The 24,974-nt window shown below is 33.7% G+C and overlaps 1 protein-coding gene across 1 annotated transcript in view; it reads right to left on the bottom strand.

Annotated features, from left to right (window-relative positions):
* Positions 1-1,214: 1,214 nt before the first annotated feature.
* LOC118200157 (fasciclin-1-like) overlaps positions 1,215-24,974 on the bottom strand; it is a 680,498-nt gene continuing 656,738 nt past the window's right edge. Inside the window, exon 13 of the mRNA XM_085807030.1 lies at positions 1,215-1,366. Coding sequence (XP_085663156.1) covers positions 1,278-1,366 — 89 coding nt within the window. The 3' untranslated portion in view covers positions 1,215-1,277. The remainder of the gene's footprint in view (positions 1,367-24,974) is intronic.

Raw genomic sequence — 24,974 nt, forward strand, 5'->3', positions numbered from 1 at the left:
ATATCTCACAGTAGTTATCTTTTAACTACTCAAATGTACAATAGAACGTAATTCATAACAGCTAAAGAACGCTAATCCGCGAATTCGCTATAATCAACAACAGCAGTTTTCTAAACAACAACAAACTAAGCAACTACTACAAACTGAGATGTTTTCCTCCTTTTATAAGATTTTAAAATCACGCGCTAGAATTTTCCAGTACTTTCTCGAAATCAAAAAGAGATATTTATTTATTTAACGCACGCGCTCTTGTATTTTTAATTTTTCGGGCTAGCTTTCTTTTAATATTCGTCACGCGCTGCACTGCGCGAGAAATAAAACCATTTAATTTATAATTGAACTAACATTAGCTTTTTAAATACCAAATTCGTAACACTATTATTATATTTACTATTAAATTAGTTTGCGTTTTCTAAACCCCTATCAATAATACGCTTATTATAACTTATTAAAATAGACTATTGATTTTCTAATTTTTATCTCACTTATTGCATAAGTAATGTTATTCTTTATATGTAATTGCATGTAATTCAGGTTAACTGAATGCAGTACTATTCGTTTCGCGCGAATTAATTGAAAGTTTTTAACTTGCCGGTTTTATGCATCTTCATAATCATAAGTAAATTTAATTAAATAATACAAATATTTTGAAATGCTATTTTTTAATTGAATTCACAAGCATTTGCATATTTCTGAGCATTTAGTTTGAAATCTAAAGGATATATTATGAAAATGTTATCTGTTTAAAGATAGTATTAGGAAATTTTTACACGCTGCTTATTTATTTAGTGAAGAATGTTCGCGTCAGTTTGTCGTATGTCTAAACACGTTCTTAGCGATAAAACGTAGAGGTCTAAAAGGAAGAAGAGCAACCCTCTTAAACTCCTACTGAGAGTTGTCATTTAGAGATATCCAGGGTTCCAGAAATAAGGGGGTGGGAGACATCTGCACGGCCGCTTCAAGGCGGTCATAACGCTTTCGAACACTTTTCCAGTGACCGCCTAGAAGCGTCGGTAACGCTTTCGAGGTAAGCCGTCTTGACCGCCTAAACCCGGTCATAACGCTTAGAGGCTTAATCTACTTGTGTGCTACGAACTTTTGAGTACTGAACATTTCACTGCATTAGTTGTGGCTTGTTTTCGATTACGACAAAATATGCGAGGGCTATAATGTATATTTAGTGGGTAATCATTTCACAAGACACTGCATTTAATTATAAGCTACTTTATTGTATACAAAACACATCATCACAGCATACAACTACGAGTGTTCTAGTCTTAGTTCTGGTTTCCAATAACTTCGCCGCTTGCGATGTTTGGCGCTACGCTAGGTTTAAGTTCCGTTACGAATACCGCAGGCTGTCTACCTAAGGAAATAAGAAGAGAATATCATATGCTATACAGTTTTAAAATACAAAATCTTGAATTCTAGGAAGTTTAGAGTTCGAACTTGACCTAAATCCACGAGACACTTCTCAGTTTCGCTATGAAATATTAAATTCAGTTGCAATTTAAAATAAATCTCTGATTTGATGATTCTGATGATGATGATGAAGATGAAAGAAAGTGTCATGTCATTTCAGAAAAAGTCAGATTTTGTGTCAGAAACCTATATTAGAACGCTGCTATATATAAATCTAATACATATCCTAAGTCGCTCTTTCGAGACTTAATTGAATTTCATCAATCGGCCCAGTAGAACGAGAGACATAGAATTATCGCAATTTTTCCCACAGTGTACATGATATGTGCTGTTCACATATTTGACAAAGGATAAGAAATTGTTAAAATTATCCGCGCTAAGAAATCGCTGTTTTCGACGGGTATCACAATTTGCAAAGCGATCAGTGAGCTTCTTAAAAATGTCTTTTGATACCATTATATAGCAACATTGTGTCAATATGACATCTATAATACGTTGGTAATTCGTGATAGGCAACGAAATAGCAAAAGTATTTGATAAGTGATTTGAAATAGATAAGTATTTGATCTGAGATTCTAAACAGCAAATTTTCTTTTGATTTAAGTTGTTAGCAACATGTTAAAAACATGAAACTATATTTTACGTTATCTTTTCCTCGCATTTTGCATGTTGGTTTTCTACTTTTTTCTTTATGCTCAGAAATGATGGAATTTTTTGAAATTAATGTAACAGATTAATTATATGGACAATTTAACTTTCTTTTCTCCAAATAAAAATTATGCTAAATATTTCACCATTACATATTCATGGTTTCGATATGGTCCACGAATGCATCGGTAGTTTTAGTAGGAAGTCATTTGTTCTGTACAAGTTCCTCCCAGTAAAAAGGAGATCGGTATTTCCCTCCGTTATTTAATCCACTCGCGATTGGACGAATGGGGAATAATGTATTTAATGTTTGGCAGTGCTGCGAGCAGTGGCAAAAACTTTCGAAATAAAGCAGATATTCATCTCCAGCGTGTGAGACTGTTGTCACTCGGAAAATGAAGGCGAAAATTATCGTTTTTCGGAGTTTTTGGTTAATATCTCTGATTTTAGCTACTTTGTTTTGGAAAAAGTGGACGTCATTTTTTCCAGGATCCAGATACAAAATGACGCTTACTGTCGTCGAAAAACTACAACAAACATTCTAAAACAGTCAGCAACACAGCTTTTAGGCTACAACGGTAAAGACAGTTTCACAGCAAAACGCTAAAGTACAGCTCCGTCAAATGTTTAAGGTATAAGGTAAAATGTAAAATGAGGTCAAAGCTCAAATGTAAAGTCAAGTAAGGTAAAAGGCTAACGTCAAACGTAGGAGGTATAAGGTTAAATGTAAAGGTTGAACGTATGAGGTTAAATGTAAAGGTCAGATGTCTGAGGTCCAACGTCAGATGTGTAAAGTCCAACGCTAGATGGCTAACATAAAACTTCAAGATATCTAAGGTCCAATGCCAGATTTCTGTGGTGTTTTGGGCTTGAGACGTATAAGGTCCAACGTCAGATGTCAAAGGTGAAAGGTCTAAGGTCCAACGTCAGACGTCTAAGGTAAGAAATTCGACGTCTGAGGTCCCACATCAAACGGCTAAGGTCCAACGCCAGACGTCTAAGGTCTCACAACAAACGGCTGAGGTCAGACGTCTAAGGTCCAACTCCAGACATGTAAGGTCCAACGTCAGGCGTGTAAGGTCTAACGTCAGACGTCTAAGGTCCAACATCAAACAGCTAAGGTCCAACGTCAGACGTCTAAGGTCCAACATCAAACAGCTAAGGTCCAACGTCAGATGTCAGACGTCTAACGACGTTATTGTTCATGTTGTTTATTATTGTAATGTAATGCTTATTATTGCATTCATGCTTTAGTTGTAAGTTTAGCTTCCTGTCCAGGGATTGTACTGCCCGGGACGTGCAGTCCTTGGGAAGCGGGCACTGTTACGAATTTGGTATTTAAAAACCTAATGTTAGTTCAATTATAAATTAAATGGTTTTATTTCTCGCGCAGTGCAGCGCGTGACGAATATTAAAAGAAAGCTAAGCCGGAAAACTGAAAATACAAGAGCGCGTGCATTAAATAAATAAATATATCTTTTTGATTTCGAGAAAGTACCAGAAAATTTTAGCGCGTGATTTTAAAATCTTATAAAAGGAGGAAAACATCTCAGTTTGTAGTTAGTAGTTGCTTAGTTTGTTGTTGTTTAGAAAAACTACTGTTGTTGATTGTAGCGAATTCGCGGATTAGCGTTCTTTAGCTGTTTTTAATTGCGTTCTATTGGACATTTGAGTAGTTAAAAGATAACTACTGTGAGATATTGTAATACTGCATGATCATTTGAGAAAATTTAAGCATTTTTGTTGTGATAATAATAAATTTTTGTTCATTTTTCATAGGACTTGTGCGTTCATTTCATAACGAACCCGTACGCACGCAACAGTATTTTAATTTCTTGCATCGTGCAACTGTAAATGCTGAGTTCGTTTACAAATCCGCGACAGTTAAATATATTTCAAGGAAATTTTTATTTTTAATATTCTAGTTGATTCAAAGGCTTTAATTTTATGAATCATTAATATCAGAAATTATTAAAGAATTTACATTTGAACTATGTAAGTAAAAAAAAAAAAAATCGGATGAAAATCGAAAACTGCGTATTTAAATCCAACCAACAAAATTGTCTATTACGCAAAAATTTAAAATGAAGACAAAATGTAAAGAAATCTCTGTTAATAAAAACGCTTTCCATACAAGAAAATGTTACATAAAATTGTAATCAAAGTGATATTTGAATTTTTTAGTAATTCATAAAATGCCGATAAACAAAGCGCATATCAGAACTGATAATAGAGGAATAATGTAAAAATTTGATGTGTACACCACATGACTTCCTTGCACGGAAAATTAAATTATATGCATTCTTTCTTTCATTTCATTTAAACTTATTGGATTGAATTATATCTACTTCGTCGGTAGCGCATAAACCACAATAGAGTAAATGCACTCTTTAAAATTTACTATATATATTTACCATAGCGACACTCTGGCTCTAGCTTCAGCTAACAGCGTTACATTTCGTCCATATTATAACTCAGAATGTATATAAATCTATATCATTTGAGTAATTCTCAAATCGTTGCCACATGTTCTATTCAAATACTGTAATAAATCTAAAACTATGCATAAAAGAAATTAAGCAAACAAAACAAAAAAGGAACAGTTTTTCACACACGATTCAGTATTTCTCATTTAATTAATTCAGTTCTCACTTCCCGACTAAGCAAAAATACATAAAAACTCAAAATATCTATATTGAAAATTACGAAGTAAATCTTTATTTCCTCGAATAAATTCCAGAATGGATTAAACATGATTTAATTAACAATAATAAATGAAGGCGTTATCTTTGTTGTTGCGAAGCTTAGTTTGTCTAGATTGGCAACAAATCCGCTTTTTTGCCAAGTTTAAAATGTAAATAAACATGTCCGCCATCGCAAAATTCATTAGACTTGCTGCACTTAAACAACTTTTAAATTGTTGATAACTCCACAAATATTGCACGCAGATTTACTAAAGGCATAAAAACCTTAACCGGAAGATAAGAGAACAACATAATTCAATCATTTTTAAAGAAAAAAATCAACAATTTACAAGCTTACAAAGAGTAAAGAACCTGAGATCACTGAGCCGATTTACAAAGTGGATATATATATATATATATATATATATACCTTTGGTGCGGCCGTTAGCAACCGAAATACCAGGTGCACTTCTGCATGTTATTTCTGTCCTATATACAAAATTTCAACGTTCTGAGGCTACTCGGTTTTGAGTTATGCGAGATACGTACGTACAGACGCCACGAAAATTTCCCTTTAGAATTCATTTTAAATCAGTTTTATAATTTTTTTTGGGGGAAAAGAGTCCTTTATTCTGTCCGTACTTGCAGATGTCGCGTATAAATATTAAATTGCATTGGATGCGGGCAAAATCGATATTTTCGTTGAAATATAATACCCGAAATTTTTCGCGCCAGACGTCTGAGGTCCAACGTCAGACGGCTAAGGTCCAACGTCAGACGTCGAACGGCTAAGTTCCAACGTCAGACGTGTAAAGGTCCAACGCCAGACGTCTAAGGTCCAACGTCAAACACGGCTAAAGGTCCAACATCAAACAGCTAAAGTCCAACGTCAGACGTGTAAAGGTCCAACGCCAGACGTCAAAGGTCCGACGTCTGAGGTCCAAGGTCCGACGTCTGAGGTCCAACGTCATATGGCTGATGTCAAACTTTACTGGTCCAATGTCAGATGTCTAGCGGTCAAGCTTAAGATATCATCTGACTGACCTCACCCTTCACCTTAGACCTCGTATGTTAGCTTAGACGTGTAAAGCTTGAAATTAGACATCTGACCCTTTGACATTTGAACTTCCACCTCTAACCTTACTTTACATTTGACCTTAGACCTCTTATTTTAGACGTTTGACCTCTTACCTTTGACCGTCTTCAGCAGGGTCATCTTCCGCTAAATGATATCTTTAGAGAAAAAGAATAACATCTCATTTAGGCAGCACTTGAAAAGGTTCTTATTTTACTTTATGTATTTACAGAGAAGTTATTTATTCGATGCAACTATCTTACTGTTACCTTTATGTAATAAAACATGAATTTCTTTGGACTTGAAGAAATTTCTTTGAAAGAGTACAGTGTGTTACACTTAAGGAATATTAATTAAATAAACATTTGGATAATCAGCAACGAGCTGAACGCGCACTCTAGCATTGGACACAAGCGAAAGCAGCTCGCATTAAGAATTTACTTCTGACAGACATTTAGAAAGACAGAATTGCTTCATAATTTCTGAAGCATATAGTTGTGTTGTAAGAAAATAAAAAATTAATATTTACGTCTTAATTTTCTTATCAATATAAAGTATATATGCATCTTATTTTAACCTAATATATGGTGATAAATGTTAATTTTGTTTTGCTATTTTCGATCTAATGACCGTCATTTTTAATTTTATTACTCTTGCGACACTTAATTAGACGGTGTAAAAAACATATTTTCTTTGCCTGTCTGTCATTCTAATAGTGATATTTCATGTGTTAATGATTTCAGCCTACGAGTTAATTTTCCTATAGTGTTAGCTCGATTATTTTAATTTAAATTTTGGTGTGGCTCGACTAATTGCGGGGGGGAATCTAATGTGAACATTACATAACTTTCTTGTACAGCCTATTAAATTCTACACATTTTTCTGCTACACTTCATTTAACATATTTCCTTGTAATATTCTAATTTAATCAACCGATCTCTTTAGACAAGTTGAAAATGACAAAAATTTCATAATTTTACATTAAGTATCAGTCACACGGGAGTCAAACACCCAATCATATTTAAACATTTTAACAACGATAGTGTAAATTAGTACTCTAGGATTATATTATACTACGAAGTTTTAAATAGGACGTTTGTTTGACTGACGTTTGACAGTTTGGAAACTCAAATTAGGCAGTATCCGCAGACTTCGCAAACCTTTGGATCTAACTGGCTTTTTGTTCTGCTCGACTAAGTTGAAGACTACGATAGCGATGCGCCAGGGTTCGAATGCCGTAGAAGGCATGGTGGTATCTGTCCGTCCCTTCACAGGAGGTAATAGTGGCCGCCTGTTAGATGCCTCCACAATAAAATGGTAACCACTTCCGGCCTTAGTAGTGGCCAATGTCGAAAAAACAAAATGGTTCCCCTCCCTCCGCGCTCGAAAAAATAACTCTCGAAAAATAACGAGACTTGCAAAGCACTTCAACTTAGTCGAGCAGAACGAAAAGGCTGTCAGGTACAAAGGTTTGAAAGTCTGCAGATACTGTCTAGTCGGCTGCCCTAACCACTATATCATCTAGGCGGGCCTCGAAAAGACATTCACTTTCAGTTGATTATTCTACATTTCAACTGTCTTTGAGACAGTCACCACAGTCGTATTTTTCCTTCTCATGACACCTCTCAAAATTTGAACTTGGTATCCAATACCGGTGGCATCAATCCTTAACCATTCTTTCCACGCTACACTGGTTATCATAAATTAAGGAAAAATCCCAATTACTGAAAAAGTTACATGTAGAACTTTATGAAACTTACCCACAATATACAACACATAGTGAGGTATCAAATAACAAAAATAAATTGCCAGACAATTATGGTAGTATAGAAATTAACACATGTATAAAAGGAACAAATCGAAGGTGTCAGTTTGCTATAGGAAAAGTACCTTCAATATGGAATATGGTCGCCTCTAGAAGCAATACAGCACATACAGCGATGCGTGATGCTTTCAATTATGCGGTCTATCAGTTCCATAGGAAGCGAAAGCCATTGCTCTTGCAAAGCAAAGGGTCTGAGAGGGCGGATTGAGAGCAACTAGACGTCTCTCTACAGCATCCCAAACGTGCTTGATAGGATTAAAGTCCGGGGATCGAGCTGGCCACTCCATGCGCATAATTGTTTCCTGCTGAAGAAAATCATCTACGATGTGGCTCTTCCGTTATCGTCCTGTAACAGGAAAGCATCACCTATTACCCTGGCACATCGGCGCACATAAGCATCAAGGATGTCATTTCTATATACCGGAGACATGGAGGTCTGTGCGTCCACCCAAAGAGATGCCACCCCAAACACAGACACTGCCTCTTCCGTATGCATCTCTTTCACGTATGTTTGACGGATGATAACGGGTTCCAGGTTCTCTACATATCAAATAACGCCTACTATCGCTTTCAAGACTAAACCTGAACTCATCCGTAAAGAGAACAGCCCTCCAGTGGACATGTTGTCGTGCCCTCTCAAAATGGTCCCTCCTATGGCATGATGTGAGCGGCACGGCACGCAAATGGTTGTTCGCCTCGCATACAGACCACCTTTGTGAAGCCTTCTACGCATAGTTGACGCTGACACCAACCTCCCGGTAGCTGCAGCAAGGGAGGATCTAAGAAGAGTCGGAGTAGCGATTCTATTCCTGACTGCACATACTGTCAAATATCGGTTATCGGCGCTCGTTGTAGCAGTTGGAAGTCTTTGGCTGAAGCTCCTAGATGCCGAATCTGTGGTTTGAAATCGCATCCAAAGTCTATGAACCACAGAAGGACTCCCATTAACCATCTGCCCCTTCTGTTTGACTTTGTACTGCCTCTAGTGTCCCAATGGCTCTCCATCGTAGTTTTGCAGGCAAAGGATGCCTGAAGGTCATTGTTACGAATTGGCTACCTCAGATTTCTGTTGTCACTCTCATAGTTAAATATGTGGGCTTGCTCTCAAACATGGACTTTTATGCTCCTCGCAGATGACGTATTCCGACTGCAGCGCCATTAATTTGCATATTGCAGTTTTATTCAGCTACTCTTACTTGCCAACATATTCAAATTTTTGGCTTATTTTTAAGGGAGTTATCGCTATTTTTGTGATTTTTCCTTAATTTATGATAACCAGTGTACTTTATATTGTACTTTTTCTTTCTTGAATTGTCAAATAATGCTTTTTAACACTTAGGCGTCAGGAGTGAAAATTTCAACAACGGCTGACACATTTTATGCAAAATATTTAAAACGCACAACTCCGGTAATTTTTCATCTACTCTATGGACTAAGTGTGCACAATGAGGTAAGACTATGCTTGGTGAGTAAGTCTTAGTACGTGGTTATTTCAAAAGAACCCCTCGACACATTCTGTGCATTGCATGCATAAAATGTTACAGGTGAAATCATCAGACGAATCATTGTGGTAAACAAGGAAAAGTCAGAGGTATAAGATATCGTGTTAGAAAATAATGCGGCAATAAAACTACAAAGTTTTTAAACATCAATGTCAAAAATATAAAGCTTTCTACAAAATAACGGATAAATCTTCTACAAATATCTTTCGTCAATTACGCCATTCACTCACCAGTATTCCTGAATTACATAATTAAAATCATTAGCTATTTTAACGTGCAATTAAATGTTCTTTATCTATGTGTTGTCCAGAATTCAATAAGAATTCCAAGGTCTAAGGGCAAATGAAATGAATATTAACGCAATCATATCCCATTAAAAGACGATAAGATGTCACAGCTACAACCTAAATAGCCATTTCATGAATATAAGCCTTTTAGCAGAATAAAAGGTCAGTAAAATTGGGGTTTCCGAAAGGGAATTCTTTCCTTCTGTAACAAGAAATCTGTACTGTATTCTTCCTCCACTCCAAATGAGCTCATACCCTATGTTATGATATTTAGCTGGCATAATGCACCACGCAATGTTTCGAAATACAAGTTCTGCTTCCGCCAAAAATGTGAAGAAACGATTCAAAGCAGACCATGAAGAAGCTCTATTGTAGGATAGTAATAGAAAAGTGACAGTTCTATGCCAGGATCAGTAGACAGTGTGCGGTACAGACGCTCTGGCGGATTCCGAAGAAGCCCGCAGAAGAAAGTGCAGGAGGAGGAAGTTAAGGAGGAGTTTATTCCCTTATTTTGGAATTTAACGATTGATTCGCAAGGCCTTAATTTTACATGTAATTTTTTAATTTTTAAAATATACATTAAGCCTTTTAATTTCTTACATATGCTGAATTTTACCCTGTTTCTCAACACTTCTGTTGCTAATGCAACATTTACATTCCAGTAACTTAATTACATAATTTTTATTATTTATTTAAAATCACACAATTTGTTTCCTACATTTTAACCAATATTCATATTGTTAACTCATTTGTTACATTTTACATTTAGTTAGATGTACTTTTAAACGTTTTTTCGTAATTTTTAACGTTTGTAATCTTCAATGTATTTTCAATTTTAACTATAATCAAATGCATCACCTTTACTTAATTTTAGATATACAATTTTTAACTGGTTTCATACGCTTCAACTTTCGTAATATTTCACATATTTGAACTTTAACTAATTTATTTTATTGTCACATTATATTCATGAATTTAATTTTATTTTTAACCTTCCCAATTTCAAACAGACTTTTAATTTCAACTTAATTCCTATACTTTCTTAACATATATATGAATTTTTTTAATTTTAGATGCAATTTTTAACTTGTTTAGTGCATTATAAACTTCCTAATCTTTAAAGTATTCTTAATTACTTTCATTAATACTTTCCCACCATACACACTAACTTCATTTAATTTTAGGATGTAATTTTTGCACATTTTCGACAGTTCTCTTCCTCCTAGTTTCCAACCTACTCTGCATTTTTTAACTCATTTTTTATCATTTCCAAGCGTAGTAACACATTTGATTTTACTTATTGTACTATATCACTTAAATTTACATGTTTAAACTTCTTAAACATGCAGGTAGTTTTCAATTAAGCATTTAACTTTCCGACTGTTAATTATTATTCATATGCAAATTCATTGTATAGTCCTCAATTAGTCTACATTTTAAGGGGCTATTTTAATTTGCATATTCTATAATTTCTCGTTCTGTAAAGCCCATCACACCTTTTCACAACCGCAAAAGCGAATGAATACAATCTCTAAAACCAATTCGTTTTTCGATAACAGTATCCTTTCTGTTTCAACTAATCAATATGTTTGTTTTTGGACGTGGAAACAGATTGATTTTGGCTTTCTATCGTTTTAAATTTATGCATTGCTGTTTCAAATGCAAGATTTTCAGATTTAAAAATTCTTTTTCGTTACAAGAAACATTTTATATTGTTTCTTTTTTCCCTTCTTTATTATATTGATAAATTAATAGAATTTATCAATTATTCGTCCCTCGTTTATACATTTCCCAAACGCAAATTTTATTTTTCACTAATTAATATTTCCACATTTTTACATCTACAAAAGTAAATTAATTTCCTACATTTTTTTTTCATTTTATTTTAATTTTACATATTTTTTTCACTTTTTTACTTTAATTTTTTTATAAGAGTAATATTTATTTTTCATGTTTAACCTTTCTTTCCTTTTTGTTTTAAATAAGATTTTAAATTTTCAATTTATTTATTTTGCGAAAGCAATATTTATTTTCGTAGGTTTAATTTTTTTCTTTTGTTCTTTACAGAAATAGAAATTTATTTTTATCTTTTCCATCGAAAATAAATTCACTTCTTCATTTTTTCCCAAACCTAAATTTTTTATAGTTTTAAAATGTTTTCTTCTCGCATATTAAAAAAAAATTTACACTTAATATTTTCCTCTTGCTTTAAATACTTATTTATGTTACATTTCTATTTTTTCAAAAGTGCACTTATATATTTTCCGGCCTACAAAATTTAAACTGGAATTTACATGCATACAATTTCACACTACAGGCTTTCGTGGATAATGTTATCTGCGTCCTAAAACTGATTCAAACCAATACCTACAGAATTCTTCTACACAGTTTAATTCGAATGCAAAACCAAAATATCATTTCTCTTACTTTTCCACGTTAATAACGCTTAATCAGAGGTACTCAGAACTTTGCCCTTTAATGTATTGTACCAATTACTATGAAAGAAGTAGTTTTTTAAAACACTATACAAAACATCAGAGATTTTCTTACTTTTATTCAAAAGGTTCATCAAACTATGTACAAAACATCAGAAATTCTCTTTTATACATCTTACCTTCTTTCAAAGGATTCACCAAACAATGCTCCGCAAATGTAAAATTTTGCTCTGTATTTGCACATTTTTCCTTACATTTAACATTTATCCTACTTTTGAAACACCTGCATGTCACATCTTTAATTCCTCATTTCCAAAAATAAAACCCGACTTACCCAAGTTTCTTTCTTGTTGTAAGATCTACGGTTTCAACTGAATCAAATCTCATCATGAAGGAACAATAAAATTTCATGCTAAACATTCCTCCTCATTCAATACACGTGCATACGAAAAAAATATTCATTTTTCATTATTCTTATGCTTATACACATATATATTCAGAACGCCTTTTATTCAGAAGGATTCATTTATATTACTAACAGACATTCTGTTAAATCTTTGAAAGAGTTCACAAAGTTTTCTAGGATTTTCTTCTACACATCCTACGCTAAACTACTACATACACGTTAAAACTTGCTTTACGTTTTGAGGTAAGTTCACACGGATTCTTAATGGGATCCCAGCACTTTAACATCTACTCTATTCAAACTTATCACAGTCTTGACTTTCTTCACAAGCTACATGGAAACTTATTTACAGGATAAATATCGTTACTTTTAACAATATCCACTCTGTAACGTATTATTTAAATTCGAATTATGACTAGACCTGTGATGGAGAACTCATGCGTATAGACTCTAATGCGTATATAATTGATGCTCACCTAGGAATTGAAAGCTTCTCTCCTTTCTCCGGACGCGGAACATTTTTGTTCAAACATTACGATAAATATTTTTGAGTCTCAAACCTTTCTAACACATTCATTCTAAATTTAAGCTAAAGCTACGTATTTCAAATGGGCACAATTTTTATTTAATACTGAACTTGTATGATGGTTTTTGAGAATGTCATTTATGTTATTATACTTAACAAACAAAAATTATGCGTAACAAATTTGACATGAATCCCAAATAATGATCAAATATATTAGTTAAACTCATTTTAACTTGAGCCATGCATTTCAAATTGACATACCTATGTTTAACTTTGAACTTGCATTTAATTTATCATGGGTAGAAAATAAAGTAATGCATATATGTCATACATAACATATAATAATAATACTAACATGAACTACGTATAACGATCCAACAAACTTAAAAACATATTCACATATTTTTTAGTATGACAATCTAAGGCTCATGTTTCAGAAGTAATATTATAATTAAACACTGGAGCCAGACAATTCTTTGAACATATATAAATTTTAATTCTTTACTGTCCTACATAATAAGTAAGTAAAATACATTTTTCAAATTATGAAACAAAACTTTCTCTTTCGACCGTGTGTTCTTAAGAAGACAGTCAATATGAACATTTGGGAACCACCCGGTGCTGGTGTTCCTCATTTTCCACACATTAATTAAAACACACCCGTACTTTGAAACCAGCCAAATCAATTCAAATATAGATATATAAATCTAAATTATTAAAACACCTTTAGACGTATAAGAGGATTAATGCAATATCCATGAAAAAAGGTCTTTAGAAAAATTAAAAAAGAGAGGGAAATATGAATGTTTTTTCTGCTTATATTCTGAATGAGATATATCGAGAATAAGAACCTTAATCAGTTTCATGCACTGTTCGTAGAAAACACTGGAGCATTTTCAATCTTTTTTTAGGCCTATAGCACATTTATTTATACTAAAAATCTTTCGTTTCGAGGACTTTCTTTTGCATTTAAAGATTTCATAAGGTATTTTTTCCCCGCTTTTCGCATGCCTTCGTGGTGTAACTGGAAACATTACTCGTACGTATTCGAGAGGTACACGTTTAGAATCCTGGAGCGGGCATTGCATATTACTCCTGCTTCACCGCTTCAACAGAGCTTCAATAACTCTATACAGTAAACAAGCGAGCTTGATAAATTGCATTTTTTACCTCAATTTTATGAATTCGCAACTCGGTAGCAAAATTATAATGTATATCATACCAACATTTTTTAAAATTTATTCCATCACTGTTTGCCACTTATAGACATTCGGGAGAAGTTTCTAATTTTCGAAAGGAGTTCCTATGTTAAAGAAAGGATGTATTGATGTTATAAATCAAAAATTCTTTTAAAGAAAGCGTTTGCCGCTAATTTACCCTTTTTACTCAGTTTTTGCATTTTTCTTATTTAGAGTTTCGATAAATCATAAGAAAATAAAATTCGGGGGGAGGAGTCCATATTTTTTCCAAACTGTTATTCCTTTAACGTATTTTTAGCAACCAATTAAACATATAGTTATCTTGTGTTGCCTAGACAGTCTTTCCAACGTCTGAACCCTGTATCGCTCTTGCTAGAAAATTTAAGTAATATTTTAGCATCAAGCGGAACTTTTTCTAACATTTTCAATGAAATCTAATGGAACTCTGTAGTTTATTACCAATCGGGGAATCTTTTACTAGTTCTTTTTGTAACAAATACACTTGGGAATTATCGTCAAGATATTCCATTTTTTTGTAGGTATATTTTCTACTTTTCACTCCATTTTATTTCTAATGAAATTTGATTCATTTCCAAACAGTAAAATGTTTGTTACTTTCCGAATCGGATGCTTGTCTTGTCTAACATATGCTCATTATAAACAAAGCTACAAACAAATTAAAAAGGTAAGTGAAGTATTGTACATTTCATATCGGAAAACTTACCATGAGTATCTTCCTTTTTAATCCTTAACATTTCTTTTCTGCATCTGAAGTAAATTTTCGGGCATAAAATTTTCAGTTCTGACCGACGTTTTTTGAGGATGACTGCGATGTTATCGTGTTTCTTTAAACCGATTTTGGAAAGATCTTTATTCAAGACCTTTTGAATACTTTAAATAAAATACCACTTTTTACATTGCAAATCATTCAATTTTCAAATGTTTTCCAATTCATCTTTTACAATGTCGTCTGAAGAGTCGGAAATAAATTTTACTTATAAGTTATTTTGGTTAATTTTTTAAAATTTTATTACATGCTTGAAAGATTAAACTTCAATAATACTAAATTTAAAATGATAAATTTACAAAAGAAATGGAATTTTATCTTAGCATACTACTAGGAGAGACTAATTTTCTCTGACATTGATGTATTCGCATAGAGATAACGAAGATTTTTAACGCAGCTCATATGGATTCTGAATAATTTCTCTAATTTATCAGGATCACTGACTTGCCTTACGAAAAAATTCGACTTTGAGAAAACATTTGTACCTACTTTCATAAGCAATATGTGTAAGAAAATATAAATATCTCATCTTCATAAGAAACATCAACTTTCAGAACGTTTTAATTTCAGATACTGTGAGAATAAGAATCGTTGTTTTGTCAAAAAGCTTCTTTTTGACTCATAAATGAAGAACTTCTTATCATATTCGAAGGAAACAACGAATCATGCATGACTGGAATGCGTGTTTCTTTACCAAATTTTTACTTTCTAGCATCATTCTACTAAAACGATACTATTCAGAACTTACGACGAAAACAATTTTTACGTGCCTTGCTTTTATTATAGTTTTTGTTTAATTTTCATATCATTTGCATATCTATGAAATTTGCTTCCCAGTCAAGTGGTAATATATTACTAATTTTCGCTTTCCCAATGCATTTATGATCCTTACGTACTCAGGTACATGTCGCATAAGAAATGCGGCAAATACCTGAGTAAGTGCAGTAAATTGCACTTACTATTATTTAATATTAATTTATATTAATTTTCTTTTAAAAAGAATTACAAAAAAGGAAACGTTATAAGATATATTAGCTGATTATACTTCGGAGGCATAAAAACAATTGAGCATTTACCGTACGTTCCATTCATATATACTTTAACAAATTACGGATTAAATCTAGTTTAAATTACTGAATTAAGGCTCAAAGAAATTATTGTAAATAAATGAAATAGACTGTTGCAATTGTAAACAGTCGATAATATTGCTTGGTCGCCAGTATTTTCTCTCACGCCAGCGGTACATCATTGAGCATGCGTAGTAAGCGAAATTCGTTAACATTGATCAACTCAATGCGCAGTTTGTCATTAAGCCAACGGCGGTGAAGATAGCTTCACGGCAAAGCACTAAAAAACTGAAGTAGTACTGAACTCAGCACATTCGCGATTCTCAAACACGGCTACTCCGCATACAAGCAGGGTATATATAGCTTCTTATCGCAGCCTTAACTTACATTCGAGAACATTCCAGAGAAAACCTGCTAAGAATGCTTTCTTCAATATCCTCGCTCTCAGTCTATGCCGTATCGCCAATATTGTCACCAAATCGGTGATTTTGCGCCATACCTGGCAATTCTACCTTTAAGTGAAACTTTCTGGGAACCCTAAGCCTGCTTTGCGAGAAAGGACTCTTATCGCAGCTGGACATTGGGTCACAATATTTCCGAAGCGTCTAAGAGACAATTAAAAGCGCATTTTAAAACGTTACGGAAACCCCAGTGACGTCGCAAAAATGTAAATTTCGTGGAATATGAAATTATTTAAAAATATTTGTTAGGAACTTTAGTTGTGATATAGGAAAATATACATTAACCCTTTCCGCCAATCTACCTTTTAAAGTCGGACTTTTGATACAAAAAAAAAAAGGTAAGCAGTCTAATTAGGCCTAGAGGAGTGCACAAGTAAAATTTTGTGAAGATAACACTTATCGTTTTAATTCTGTGGATGTGCCCAAAGTGGCACACTGATTGAGTAGAGCTTCGAAAAGAATGCTGAAACGAGCATTGTTGTCAATAAACTGACCGATGAGATGCGGAGAAACAAAGAATACAGACTCTCAGTTGTCCTAGATAATCGGTGAGCCCGTTCTGGGCACACCTAAGGTTCGCCGTTTGATTTTAGGCAAGATTTCAAGGTAAAAATTTAAAACTAATATAGAATAAGGAAATTAGCATACAGCCAAAAAATAACATAGAAGTTTCTTTTCAAACATAATTTTATACCCTAAAAAATCTGGAAGATTTCTTTGAAAAATGAGGGTCTTAAAAAAGTAAACATGGCTAAAATATATGAACTGGCTTGCGTTGAGCTGCCATCTACTATAAATAAAGAAGGTTCAGAGTAACCTATAAATTCTTCTTCATTCAATTTTTCTGTGCCTACAGAAGGAAATTTTTAGGTGTGTCTAGAACGGACACACTGCGCCGCAAAGGGTTAAAGAAATAAATGCAGCTCTTCATGTACATGTTTCTAAAGAAAGAAATATATAATGATTTAGGAAAATTTTGCATGTTTTCGATTTTGCTAGTAACACTGGTAAATCAGGCTACGGACAATAATGGATTGGTGAGTCAGGCTACAGTCAGTAAAATCTAGCTATGGAATTCTTTGGAAAATCAGAAAGTTAGTAATCGTTTCAGTACCTCACTAGAAATGAAGTGTTACTGTTAAGCAGCAATCTGAAAATTAAGAAAGAGGACAGAAAAGTACATGTATAAATTGTTTTGCTGATAAGTTTATGAACATTTTCGTTTGATTAAAATATATCCTGAATCTTCAAAATTAGAATGAAACGCTCAGTTTAACCATTAAGATTTTACAAAGAGAATCTAAACAAGTAAGTGTAATAGTAAAGTACTCTTTAAAATTGCGCTAACAGAAGGAAAAAACATGCCTTTTCCCTAAATATTCAAATAACATGTAATAGAAATGAAAGCATGACCTCGGTTCAACAACGCAATACATGGCGTTTTAATAGTAAATGCAATTTTTTAACCAGATTACTTGTCGCATAAGAAATACTTGGGGAAAGCGAAAATTAGCATTGGACAAAAATAAATTTCATAAATAAGCAAATGGCCTGAAAATAAATCAAAAAGTATAACAAAAGTAAACCTGTAAAAATTATTTTTCTTAAAATAATATACATGTTTGAGTTTTAGTAGAATGAAAACAGAAAGTAAAAATTTCGTAAAGAAACACTCATTCCAATCATGTACCATTAATCTTTCCCTTCAATATGATAAAAATGTAATCTCCGAGTCGAAAAGAAAGCATTTTCACAAAAGAATAATTCTTCTTTTCTCAGTAGTTTAAATCAAAAAGCATTCTGAAACTTTATGCTTGTTATGAAGATGAGATACTTATATTTTCTTAGACATATTGATTGTGAAAGTATTTACACATTTTTTCTTTGAGTAAATAGAATTTTTCTTAAATCAAATCAGTGACCGTGATAATTTAGAGAAATTATTCAGAGTCCATATAAGCTGTGTTAAAAATCACCTGTATCTACATATGAATACATTAGTATCAGAGAACATGTATCTATCATGGTAGTATGCTAACATAAAATCCCCTTTCTTTTCTAAATATCTCGTTCAAAATTTTACCGTTGTTGAAGTTGAACCTTTCAAAGTTGTAACAAAATTTAGAAGTCAACCAAAATAACTAACTAGTAAAATTTGTTCCCAAATCTTTAGACAACATTGTAAAAGTTAAGTAGAAAAATATTTGAAAACTGAATGATTTGCAATGTAAAAAGAGGTAATATACTCAAAGTGTTCAAAACGGTATCAGAAAAAAATCATCTCAAAATAACGCTTTGTGAAAACCGATAACATTCCAATTACTCGCAAATAACCTCCGTGAAAAAAGGAAAATTTTATGCCCGAAGATTTATTAGGGATGCAATAAAAGAAACGTTAAAGATTAAAAATGAAGATTCTCTTGCAAGATTTCCCAAATGAAATATACAATTCTCCACGATACCTTACCTTTCTAACCTTTTGTAGCTTTGTTAAGATGCCACTGTAATAAGTATATATGAGACAAGAAATGCATAGGCATTAGAAACAGAACATACATTTTACTACTTGAAAATGAGTCAAATTACATTGGAAATGAAATGGTATGAAAAGTACAAAAATGTACCTACATGGAAAACCGTAACGATAATTTCTCAGTGCCTTTCTTGAGAAACGAAGTAGTTAAAGATTATCCCATTAGTAATCAACTAGTGAATTCAGTCAGTTTTCTTTAAAAACTCAATAAAAAATTCTGCTTACTGCTACAATATTACTTAAATTTTCTAGCAAAAGCGATACATGAGTCAGACGTTGGTAAGACCACTGGCTGTCTAAGCAATAAACAATAACTATATGCTAAATTGGTTGCTGCAAAGATATTACAGAAATAACACTTTGGAAAAAACAGTTTTTCTTATTATCTATAGCAACTATGGATTGGATTGACTTGACTTGGATTATTTAATTATGGCAAGGCACGCGAGGGCTATCTGCCTAAAGGGAGGAATGCCTTCGTGGAGAACTGTCTAAGGGAAACTCACTCGTATACACGTTACACACGGGGAAAACCACGAAAACGCCCCTACAGCCAGCCCGTTCGCGGGATTCGAACATTGGACCGAACTACCAGTGTTCAGCGTCTTTACCGCTCGGCCGCTGGTGGGCCCTATAGCAACTATGAATAAGAAAAACACAATCGAGGAAATTAGTGGACAAAACTGATGAGATCGGTAAATTAACACGAAACGTTTTCTTTAAAATAATTTTCGATTTATAACATGAATACTTCCTTTCTTTAATATAGAAACGTTTTCTAAAAAATAAAATCTTTTTCCGAAAGTTTATGTATGTGGCAAACAGTGATGTAATAAATTTAAAAAAATGTTATGAAATACATTATAATTTTGCTACCGTGTTGCGAATTCATAAAATGAGGGGAAAATGTAATTTATCATGTTCGCTAGTTTACAGTCTCTTGAAGCAACAAAAATATGCGATGCCCTCGATATATGGACCTCTCGAAAACGTACGAGTATGCTTCCAGTTACTCCACGAAGGCACGCGGGAAGCAGGGAGAAAATACCTTATAAAATCTGAAGGTACGGAAGACGGAATTACTGATTTACGAATGTCTGCCTAAATGCAAAACAGAGTCCTCGAAACGGAAGATTTTTGGTATAAACAAATGTGCTATAGGCCGAAAAAGAGAGATTAAAAATGCTCCATTGTTTTTCACGAACAGTGCATGAATGTGATTAAGGTTCTTCTCCCCGATATATCTCATTGAGAATATAAGCAGAAAAAACATTCATATTCCCCCCCTCTCTCTTTTTTTTTAAAATTTTTCTAAATACGTTTTTTCATGGATAGTGCATTAATCCTCCTATACGTCTAGGAGTGTTTTATTAATTTACATTTTATATATCTACATTTCAATTGATTTGTCTGGTTTCAAAGCACGGGTGTATTTTAGTCAACGTGGGGAAAATGTTAAACACCAGCACCAGGTGGTTCCCAAATGCTCATATTGACTGTCTTCTTAAGAACACACGGTCGAAAGAGGAAATTGGGTTTCATACTTCGTAAAATGCATTTTACTTACTTATGACGTACGATAGTAAAAAGGAATTCAATTTTATATGTGTTCGAAGAACTGTCTGACTCCAGGGTTTAATTAAAATATTGCTTCTGAAAACATTGCCTTTAGATCAAGTGATACTAAAAATGTGTGAAAATGTTTTTAAGTTCTTTGGATCGTTATATGTTAATATCATCTCTTATGTATGACTCATGTGCAAGAGTTTATTTCTTACCCATGATAAATTAAATGTGAGTTGTTAAAGAGATCCAAGAGTTTAAAGTTAAATATAGAAAGTCAATTTGAAATGTGCGTCACATATTAAAATGAGTAACTACTATGTTGGACTATTATTTGGAATTCATCTCAATATTTCTTATTGCGCATGATTCTATTTTCTAAATAGGGTAAATTAGATAACATTATCCAAAAGACATAATACGAGTTCAGTATTGAATAAAATTCGTGCCCTTTTGAAATGTGTATCTTTATCTTAAATTTAGAATGAATGTGTTAGAAAGGTTTGAGACTCACAAAAATTATTATTATACTATTTGAACAAAAATGTTCCGCGTTGGAAGGACAGAAGCTTTCAACTCCTAGGAGAATATTAATTATATACGTATTAAAGACTTCATTTTTTGAGTTCTCCATCAGAGATAAAGCCGTAATTCGAATTTAAATAATACGTTGCAGTGTGGATAGCGTTAACATTAACAATATCCACACTGTAAATCACTTTCCATGTAGCTTGTCAAGAAAGTCAAGGCTGATAAGTTTAAATAAAACAGTAGTTAGAAACTACGTTAAGATTGGAGGCATCATGTTAACAATCCCTGTGAATTTTCCTCAAAATGGAAATCAAGTTTTAGCGTATAAGTATTAGGTTCAGGTAGGATATATACAATAAAATCCTAAACATTTCTGTAATGTATTTCCAAGATTTAACATAACATCTGTTAGTAATACATATCAATCCTTCTGCTAATTAAAAGAGAGTGTTCAGAATATATTCGCGTAAGTTGTATATATAAGCATAAAAATAATGAAAAAGGAATCATTTTTTCGTATGCACGTGTATTGATTTAAGAAGAATGTTTGGCATGAAATTTTCTTCTTCTGCATCATGAGATTTGATTCAATTGAAATCGTAGATCTCTCTAAAAAAGAAACTTTAACTCTGTTTTAATTTTTGGAAAAGAGGAATTAAAAATTTTAACCTGAAGTTGCTTTAAAAGTAGAAGAAATATTAAATATAAGGAAAAAATGTGCGAATGGAGTGTATAGAGAGCAAAATTTTACATTTCCTGAACATAGTTTGATGAATCCTTTGAATGAGAGTAAGACGTGTAAAAGAGAATTTTTGGTGTTTTGCACACCAAAGTTATTTGATGAACCTTTTGAATTAAAGTAAGAGAGAATCCGTGAAGTCTGTATAGTGTTTTAAAAGGTTATTACTGTACAACACGATGGATTAGAGGGCAAAGTTCTGAGTATCTCCGATTAAGTGTTATTAGCATAAAACGCAAGACGACATAATATTTTGGTTTTGCATTTCATTAAACTATGTAGAATGAATTCTGTACGTATTGGCTTAAATCAGTTTTAAGGTGTACATATAACATTATCCATGAAAGCCTGCAGAGTGAAATGATATGCATGTAAATACGAGTTTAAATTTTTTAGGCCAAAAAATATATGCAAGTGTACTTTCTGGAGAAACAGAAATGTAATATAAATAAGTATTTAAAACAAAAGGAAAATATTAAGTGCAAAATAAAAAATGGGAAAAGAAAATTTAAAAAATTAATTTACATTTGGGGGCAAAAATGAAAAGGAAATTAAAATTTATTATCGATTGAAAAAATTTAAATAAATTTGTATTTGTGTAAAGAAAAAATTATGAAATGAATATTATATTTGTAAGATAAATTCAAAATTTAAAAACAACTTTATTAAAATAGAATTCAAAGCGGAAAGCTTAAGTTTGAAAATAGACGTCTTAGACGAGGAAAGTGCTTCAGACCATAAGTATATCCATTTTCAAGTAGACTGCGACACCTCCATTTCTATCCTACGACGCTTTAAGTTACCAAGCAATAAGATTCGTCCCATCACCCTCCCCTTCACTTGCTTACTCAGCGAAGAAGAAAAGAACATTTACAACTTAAGGTATCTTTTAGTTTCTTCTTATCTGACTCTGTTGAACAGACAACAGCAAGACCACCCTTTTTAATTGAACGTATAGCAGTTACCTGAGCTCCAATTTTTGGAAGTGGGAACTCCTTAGCAAGTTTATCCTTCAATTTACGACTAGTTGTCGTATCTTTTGGATATATTAGCAACGTCGGTTGAGGAGCTGCTGGAAGGATGGAATGCTGCACTGCAGCAGCGTAAGAATAGCCTGCGAGTGGAGTTGGCAAATTTACTGTATCTTGCACAGGAAATGAGATATCTGAAGCCTGTTTATGATGGGCAAGTTCACAACAAATAACAGTCGAGGTATTGCTACCAGTATCAGTTGTGGGAGGCTTAGGTACAAAATCTGGGCCTTCTTCAGCTAATTGTTTGAAGGCGTCTAAGGATTTACAAAGAGGTTCTCTTAAATTTGAGGGAAGGACAAATTTGCTTCCTTTATATGTTACTGCTATAGTATGGATAGTTTCATATAATACCTTTATTTTTTCATGATAAGAAATGTCTGAATGTATCAATGTAAATGGATCCAAATCACTTATTGAAGGAGTTTGATTACTATCAATAGGTATTACAGAAGGGCGAGACATTTTACAAAAAGTAATGTAGCATAAACACCATTAAACATATATATTAATCAGCTGTATAATGAGTAAAGATAAAATTGTACCAGAATTATGCAATTCAACTAGAAGTATAAAGAGCAAAATAATATAATACAAGTAAATTTACCAAAGGGATATACGATTTTATACGTAGGTAAGTTGAAAAATAAGTTTCCCCTGTCGACTGTGGTCAGAGTTGTGTATGAAAGTCAAAATATAGAATGAGACATTAAAGATATGACATACCTTTATTTTATTATTCTCGTACGAGTACGTTGAGACATTTGTCATACTCTTGATAAGCTTCAAAAACTCCTCCAAGAAAAATTCACGCTTTGCATATGGAAGAAGCGTTGAACGGCTATGGGCGAAAGGCGACAAAGCAGGAAAACGCGCAAGTCACCGATACACCATTGGGTAGAGGTTGCTGCAAATCAAGCAGATGATGCTGTTGCAGTGCCTGCGCAAAGCGGATACCAGCCTCTCATTTGAGCCCCGGTAGGTATGGAGAGAAGGTGCGTTTTGAATTCGTGGTCAAAGGAGGAAGTGAGAGCGGTTATCCGCTATGAATGGGCACGTGGAGTATCAGGAACAGAAATTCATAACCGCCTCGTGGAAGTCTATGGGCCAGGTGTGATGTCGAAGCAAATGGTGCGGAGATGGTGTCGCACATTCAGTGATGGACGTCGTAGTAGTAGTAGGTTTCCTGGCGCAAAACCTTAATGATTATATGCGCCGAAACTCATGTCAAATATTCTTAAATACAAAGACATATAAAAACAAATGGACAAGATAAAAACATACTAGCATTAAAAAACAATGATGAAAATGATATGCAAAGATACAATGCTTAAAAAAAACAAATACACACATCTCATATAATTATCACAAGTACAAAACACTAAGCCATCAAACATAGCACATATTAAAATGCATACTATTAAAAACAATAAGACATGACAACAGACTCAAATTAAATTAAATAATAAATACCTGTTTCTTTCAAGTAAAGGAACAAATTTGAGTTGACCTCTTTCCCAATTATATGATCAAGAGGCAAGTCACCTTTCTTAAAATGTTTTAAACGAAGATTTTTAAGGTACGGACACTCTATTAAAAAATGGCTAACTGACATTACAGTGATGGACGTCAGCAAGTGGAGGACATACCGAGAGCTGGACGGACGCGCACGGCCACTACAGATGCAAATGTCAGGAAGGTGGATGACATGATTAGAGCGAACCGGCGTATCACCATCGATGAAGTAGAGGAAGAACTTGGAATCTCACATCAGCGAGCTCAAAACATCATCCACGACATTCTTCGATACAGAAAAGTGTCAGCACGATGGGTGCCCCGACAATTGACCTCGACACGCAAGGAACAACGCATGGTGGTCAGCCTGGAACATCTCGTGCGTTACCATGAAGATGACAATGACTTTCTGTTTCGGATTGTGACGGGGGATGAAACGTGGGTCCACCATTTCACGCCAGAATCGAAGGCCGCATCTATGGAGTGGAAACATCCGTCATCACCTGTCCGAAAGAAGTTCAAGACAACTCCCTCTGCAGGTAAAGTGCTCCTCACAGTTTTCTGGGACGCCCAAGGAGTTTTGTTGCTGGACTTTTTGGAGGTTGGAACCATCAATGCTACGCGCTACTGTGACACCCTGTCGAAATTGAAAGAGGCGATTCGGAAAAAGCGGCCTGGCCTTCTCACATCTAGCCTCCTGCTGTTGGATGACAATGCCAGACCACATTCGGCGACGGC

This window comes from Stegodyphus dumicola, chromosome X1, assembly GCF_044657685.1.
Source record: "Stegodyphus dumicola isolate Sdum_Otavi_A_Nest chromosome X1, ASM4465768v1".
Taxonomy (NCBI): Eukaryota; Metazoa; Arthropoda; class Arachnida; order Araneae; family Eresidae; genus Stegodyphus; species Stegodyphus dumicola.